The 6,887-nt window shown below is 47.0% G+C and overlaps 1 protein-coding gene across 3 annotated transcripts; it reads right to left on the bottom strand.

The window, feature by feature from the left end:
• Positions 1-2,077: 2,077 nt before the first annotated feature.
• Positions 2,078-6,663, bottom strand: LOC147903977 (pentatricopeptide repeat-containing protein At3g16610-like). 3 transcript variants are annotated; one of them, XM_087369698.1, is made up of 4 exons: positions 3,211-6,663; positions 2,811-2,849; positions 2,278-2,735; positions 2,128-2,141 (listed from the first exon to the last, which is right to left on the bottom strand). In XM_087369698.1, the coding sequence occupies exon 1, from the start codon at positions 6,576-6,578 to the stop codon at positions 3,411-3,413; it is 3,168 nt and encodes a 1,055-aa protein (XP_087225824.1). In that variant the 5' UTR covers positions 6,579-6,663; the 3' UTR covers positions 2,128-2,141; positions 2,278-2,735; positions 2,811-2,849; positions 3,211-3,410. The 3 variants fall into 3 exon arrangements, with proteins under 3 accessions (XP_087225815.1, XP_087225824.1, XP_087225806.1); XM_087369689.1 differs by having other exon boundaries at positions 2,078-2,141; positions 2,394-2,849; XM_087369680.1 differs by having other exon boundaries at positions 2,278-2,849.
• Positions 6,664-6,887: the final 224 nt, after the last annotated feature.

Below are 6,887 nucleotides of genomic sequence, written 5' to 3'. Positions count from 1 at the left end.
GAAAGTCATCAGCACTAAGTGGGTATACAAACTTAAATACAAATCAGACGGCAGCTTGAATAAGTATAAAGCAAGGTTAGTGGTCAAAGGTTTTGCTCAAACCGAAGGCATGGATTTTGATGAAACTTTTGCTCCCACAGCCCGCATGGTTACTATCCGAACAGTGATTGCCCTTGCTGCCCAATTCCAGTGGCCTATTTTTCAAATGGACGTGAAGTCCGCATTCCTTAATGGAACCCTGGAGGAGGTATACGTGGAGCAGCCACCAGGCTTTCAAGATCCAGGGTCCCCATTAAAGGTCTACAGGTTGAAGAAGGCGTTATACGGGCTGAAACAGGCCCCCAGAGCTTGGTACCAAAGGATTGATGTATTCTTTCAAAAGATAGGGCTACGTCAGAGTCCTTCTGAGGCAAACCTTTACTTGTTCATTGAGAAGGGATTGCGACTGGTACTCATCCTCTATGTTCATGATCTTATCTTGACAGGTGACCATGTCAAGAAGATTTCACAGGTCAAGGAGCTACTCATGTCTGAGTTTGAGATGACTGACCTTGGGTTATTACACTACTTCCTTGGGATAGAAGTAAAGCAGGCCAAAGACAGGATCTTCATTTCACAAGAGAAATATTGCAGAGAGCTTCTGAAGAGATTTCAAATGGAGGATTGCAGGACAGCAGTAACTCCCATGGAGGTCGGGCTCAGGCTAAGTGTTCACGACACATCTCAGCCGATCGATACTCCTTTGTACCGACGATTGGTAGGAAGCTTGCTTTACCTTACCAATACTCGACCTGGGCTATTATGCCAGTTCTCTGCTTCTCCAAGGAAGAGTCATTGGGATGCAAGTTTACGGGTGCTGAGGTATCTAAAGGGTACTTGCACCTATGGGATCACCTACACCAAAGGCATCAAACTAGGCGGGTTTTGTAACAGTGATTGGGCAGGTGATGCTAACACCAGAAGATCAACAAGAAGGTATTGTTTTTTACTTGCATTTGGTGCCATCTCTTGGCTAAGTAAGAAACAACCCACAGTGACCCTTTCATCTACAGAGGCAGAGTACGGAGCCGCGTGTACAGCAGCTTGTGAGACATTGTCGTTGAGGTGGATTCTGGAGGACATGGACGTATGTCAGGAGGACGCAACAGTGCTGATGTGTGACAATCAGAGTTGCATAGCCATTGCCAAGAATCCAGTGTACCATGCGCAGACCAAGCACATCGAAGTTCATAACCATTTTGTCCGAGAGCTCATCATCGACGACGTGATCGAGCTCATGTACTGCCCAACTGCCGATAACTTGTCCGACCTCTTCACGAAGGCACTCCCTCGAGAACAGATGGAGGGATTGGCCCACAGTTGTGACATTGAGGGGGGGTGTTAGAAACTCATTGTGCCCACCTATGAGCCCCCGATTTGAGGGGACAAGGGGCAGTGGGAGGTAGGGGGGCTGGGAGAGAGTGACTCAGGCCAGAAACAGAGGCAGAAAGAGGCGACCAGCACACGGCCTGGTCACTGCCTGCAACAGCAGGAAAACAGGGGCCTTAGGCCTCACTTGGAGGCGCCTACAGCTGCGCAGACTGGCTGCACAGGGCACCCTTAAATAGGGGCCTGTGGCAGGCCAAGTCGGCCCAAACAGGGCCACCGACCAGGGCCAACCCTGGTCGGTTTTCTAGGACCTACCTGGTCGGCCACCAGACAAGGTACCGACCCTGCTGGTCAGTCAACAAGGGGCCTGGGCAGTGCCTATAAAAGGCCCACTCCTTCATTGTTTCCAGCATCCAGTGCCAGACTGAAAAGCCTCCTTCCAAGGCTGTGCTGTGCACTCAGTTCTAGAGCAGTTTGTGTGAGAGAGAGTCCTTCAGTATTCTCCAGCACTTTGCTGTATTTTGTATTGCTCCGTGTGAGCTGTTTTTTCTGCCCACCATCCGGTGGATGAATATACTCTCTCTCTCTCCGTTTATTTCTGAGTGAGTGTTTATTGCATCTGTGATCATCTATCTGAGTTGAGTGTGTGTAAGAGTTGGAGAGATCTTGGGTGGAGGTTTGAATGATTCATTCCCTCCTATTCTCTAACAGAACAGCTGGACCTTGGCAAATAGGGGTGGAAGACGGTGTGGGCAGGTCAACCAAGGGAGTACCTACAACCAAGTTCACCATCGATTTGAATTAAGACTTTCTTGCAACAAAAGACAGGTAGAGACTATTCTTGCAACAAAAGACAGGTAGAGACTATTCTTGCAACAAAAAACATGTAGAGACATGGATTCAATAGACCTTTGCTTGATGACAAAACAGACTTTGAAGCTGGTATCTTGTTACAAGCAGACTGTGAAATGAACTTCATAATGGAGGAATTTTGTGCTTGTGGGGTTCCAGAGTTCATCACTTACTCAGCTCGTACACTCATTTGTACTCAGTCATACCACTGGCAACGAGGCCTTCAATCTAACATCATTTTGCCTCTTGATTTCTTCTCAATTTTGAGGGCTAAGCTTTTGCATCTTCCATACCCTCTCTTGCCTACTTACAATCAGCAACCTTGATCCCTTAACCTTTGGACACCAGGCATTCGAAACAAGGAGGGATGAATTTTCATTCTTGTCTCTGCTCTGTGTGTGTGGACGAAACAAGGGTGGGACCAGCTCCATTTCATGGAACTCGCACCCACACTTATTCAGCCCCTGCTTGCTCATAATGGTGTTTCCTCTGCCATCTTCTGGAGCTTGAGAAGCCTGCAAACAAAAATCTCAACAGTACAGCCCTGTATTTTTCCATGGTTCTTCAAACGAATGATCACATTAAGGTACCTTGTGACGAATTCCATTAGACAAGTCGTTTGGGATACCCTGCATATGGCCAAACAAAGGTACAGCATATTGTGAATCTTAAGGGGAATTCCAATACACACAAACTGTACTAGGCATTTAAAATCCCATATAGCATGCTGTTAGTTACATTCAACAGAAAAGCCACCTCTAGCATTGAAACGTTTTGCATTAGCTTTTCAGATGAGAGTGGGTCACAGCTTGGGTGATGTAACACAGAATTGAGAAAGATATAGGCCAAAGTGCAGCAAACAACACAGACGTGGCTACACTCACTGGAGATGAAGACAAGCCACGTGCTCTCACGAGCTCTTCTGCTCAGAGTATGCCCATACACAAATTCAATCTTGAAGCGACAACAAAAAGAAGCTAGAGCACATACCTCTTCTCTGGTTCACCCAACCACATAAAGCCCCTCCGCATCACACTTGGCCCTGATGCTAGGCAATCCTTCCTTCTTTCCTTCTTGATGTCATCAAGCACACTTCTTCGTCTAACGTCCCTTTGCTGGCTCCCTCCTGGGCTGCCGGTTTGTCTTTCCTTTTTCTTCAGAGTCATGCTTGAGGGACACAGGCTGAGGCGTTAGGTAGCAATGGAGCAGACTTCGGAGACCAAATGGGAAGCAAAGCAAGAATGTAAAGCAGGATGCAAGCTCTTTTCTCTCACTATGTTAATCATATCACAGCCATCGCACATATGAGCATCCACATAGATGTTTGCCATCAATACATATGCTGCAGAGACTTTTCCATTCAATCTCACCACATTTTCAAAGGCATGCTTCCCAACCTCTACATTCTTCGACTTTTGGCATGCGCCTAAAATAGTCAACCATACAAACACACTAGGTTGGAAAGGCATCCTCTCCACTATCACCACTGCCTCATCCAGTTGGCCTGCACGGCTCAGAAGATCAACCATGCAAGTGCAGTGCTCAATAGATGGGACAATGCCATACTGTTTGCTCATAGCCTGAAAGTACATCTGGCCCTTGTCAACTAGTCCCACATGACTGCATACACTGAGAACACTAAGAAATGTGAACTCGTCTGGTTGTACGCCCTCCTTCCTCATGGTCTCAAACAATTGAAATACGTGTTTACTCTCCCCCTGGCGGGCATATCCTGCTAGCAATGCATTCCATGGTACCATACCCCTTGTGGGCAAGGCATCAAACACCTGCTGGGCATAGACCATGCTCCCACATTTAGCATAGATGTCAATTAAACTGTTTGCCACAATAGCAGTGTTTGCAAAACCAGCTCTGGTAATATGAGAATGAAGTTCCTTGGCAGTTTCTAGAGCTGCTGTGTTGCCACATGCTTTCAGTATGGCAACAAAAGTATAACAATTAGGTGACAAACCTTGCTCTTGCATTTGTACATAAAGTCTAAATGCTTCCTCATTTTTTTTGTGCTTGGCATACCCCTGGATCATGGCATTCCAAGAAACTACGTCACGATGAGGCAACCTGTCAAAGACACTCCGAGCATCTTCTAAGCTTCCACATTTTGTATACATATCCACCAAGGTGTTTCCAACGAACACACCTGACTCAACGCCATTATTCACTACATTGGAGTGGATGGCTCGACCTTTCTCCTGGCACCCTGTCTTCTCAATTGTCCCATCACCTTGCTTTCCATCTTCCAGTACTGCGAGGCTACTACAAGCCTTCAATGCCCCAACAAAAGTTAGTTCACACAGTTGGACACCATCTTGGTGCATCTGTGCATACAACTCCAAAGCTTGTGTACCCTGTTCTTGCTGGGCGTACCCCAAGATCATTGCATTCCAAGAAACCACATCATGATGAGGCAATTTGTCGAAGACATGCCGTGCATCTTCCAGGCCCCCACACTTTGTGTACATATCCACCAATGTGTTTGCCACAAATACATTCGATTCAAAAGCACTCCTTACCACCTGGGAGTGCACAACTCTACCTTTCCCTAAGCAGCCTGTCTCCTTATATTTCCCATCAACTGGCTTTCCCAGTTCTAGTGCTGCCAGGCTGCTGCAAGCCTTCAATGCACCTACAAAGGTTCGTTCACATGCTTGGACGCCTTCCTGGAGCATCTGCACATACAACTCCAATGCCGATGTACCCTCTTCCCATTGGGCATACCCCAAGATCATAGCATTCCAAGAAACCATGTTACGGTGAGGTAGTCCATCAAAAACAGAGCGTGCATCCTCCAAGCTCCCGCACTTCGCATACATATCCACCAAGGTGGTTCCCACAAATACATCCGACTCGAAACCACTCTTTATTACTTGGGAGTGGATGCTCCTACCCTTTTTCGGGCATCCACCAACTTTCTCCTCCACCTCCAGCAATGCCAGGCTACTGCAAGCCTTCAAAACACCAGCAAAGGTCCGTTCACATGGCTGGACACCTTCCTGGTACATCCTTACATACAACTCCAAAGCTCTTGCACCCTCTTCCTGCTGGGCATAGCCTATGATCATGGCATTCCAAGAAATTATATTACGATGAGGCAGTTCTTCAAAGATATGCAGTGCATCCTCCAAGCTCTCACATTTTACGTACATATCCACCAAGGAGGTTCCCACAAATACATCCAACTCAAGGCCCCACTTTACTACTTGGGAGTGAATGGCTTTACCTTTCTCCAGGCATCCTGATAATGTGAATTTCCTATCAACTTCGTTCCCCCCTTCCAATCCTGCCAGGCTACTGCAAGCCTTCAATGCACCAACAAAGGTTCGGCCACTTTGTTCAACACCTTCCTTGTGCATCTGTGCATATAATTGCAATCCTAACGTGCCCTCCTCATGCTGGGCATAGCCAAGGATCATGGCATTCCAAGAGACCGCATCACGTTGAGGCAATCTGGCAAAGACACGATGTGCATCCTCCAAGCTGCCACATTTCGTGTACATATCCACCAAGGTATTTCCCACAAATACATCCAACTCAAAAGCACTCTTTACTAGCTGGGAGTGGATGGCTCTACCTCTCTCTAGGCATCCTCTTGTCTTAAATTTCTCATCAACTCGCTTCCCCTCCTCCAGCATGGCCAAGCTACTGCAAGCCTTTAATGCACCAACAAAGGTTCGATCATCTGGTTGGACACCTTCCTTGCACATCAGTGCATAAGTGTCCAAACCTAAGGCACCTTCTTCTAGGTGGGCATACCCCAGGATTAATGCATTCCACGAAACGACATCACGATGGGGTAACTCATCAAAGACACGCTGTGCATCCTCCAGACTCTTATATTTCGCATACATATCCACCAAAGTGTTTGCCACGAATATATCTGATTCAAGGCCACTCTTTACCACTTCAGAGTGGATGGCTCGACCTTTGTCCATGCATTCTTTTTTAGGAAGTTTCCCATCGTCTTGCTTCCCCGATTCCGGTGCTGCCAGGCTACCGCAAGCTTTCAATGCACCAACAAAGGTTCTGTCACTCGGTAGGAATCCTTCCTTGAGCATCCGTGCATACAACTCCAAAGCTCGCACAACTTCATCTTGATTGACGTAGCCTAGGATCATGATGTTCCAAGAGACGACATTACGCTTTGGCATGTTGTCAAACACATGTTGAGCATCCACCATGCTTCCGCGCTTCACGTACATTTGCATCAAGTTGTTGGTGTCGAACACGGGAGAGTCATTTAAACGTTCCACCGCGAGGCCAGAATTCAGCTGTCTCTTGTGGACTGCTCTGCGTACACCAAACGTATGGCGGCAGAAGGGCAGTCTCAGCCCTGTGCCCATAAGCAAGCATATAGCAACCTCAAACAGGACAAGATCCGATAATCCAGCAAGGAAAAACAAGATGAAGCATCTAGCGCATAGAGGCGCAAACATGAAGACAAAGTGGGTGACTGCGTACGATCGGTTGCATCCGCTCATGATTGAGAGCTCTAACACAACTGGACACAGGGCATCCAATTCAAAAACCGTAAGAACGCTGATCATTAGTACTCTTCAAATTTGATGCCATAGTTCTCCAGTTCATTTGGGCGATTGCGGAATAACATCATTTTCATTTTCCCTCATCACTAGAGAGCTTGTTACTAAATT

The sequence above is a fragment of the Dipteris shenzhenensis genome, chromosome 3, assembly GCF_047967505.1.
Source record: "Dipteris shenzhenensis isolate YYH24624 ecotype China chromosome 3, Dip_SZ_1.0, whole genome shotgun sequence".
NCBI classification, from domain to species: Eukaryota; Viridiplantae; Streptophyta; class Polypodiopsida; order Gleicheniales; family Dipteridaceae; genus Dipteris; species Dipteris shenzhenensis.
The sequence above is the reverse complement of the archived record's forward strand: the minus strand, read 5'-3'. Positions and strand labels throughout refer to the sequence as shown.

Coding starts and splice junctions, on each gene's coding strand:
- LOC147903977 (XM_087369689.1), bottom strand. CDS start 6,578: ATGGGCACAGGGCTGAGACTGCCCTTCTGCCGCCATACGTTTGGTGTA.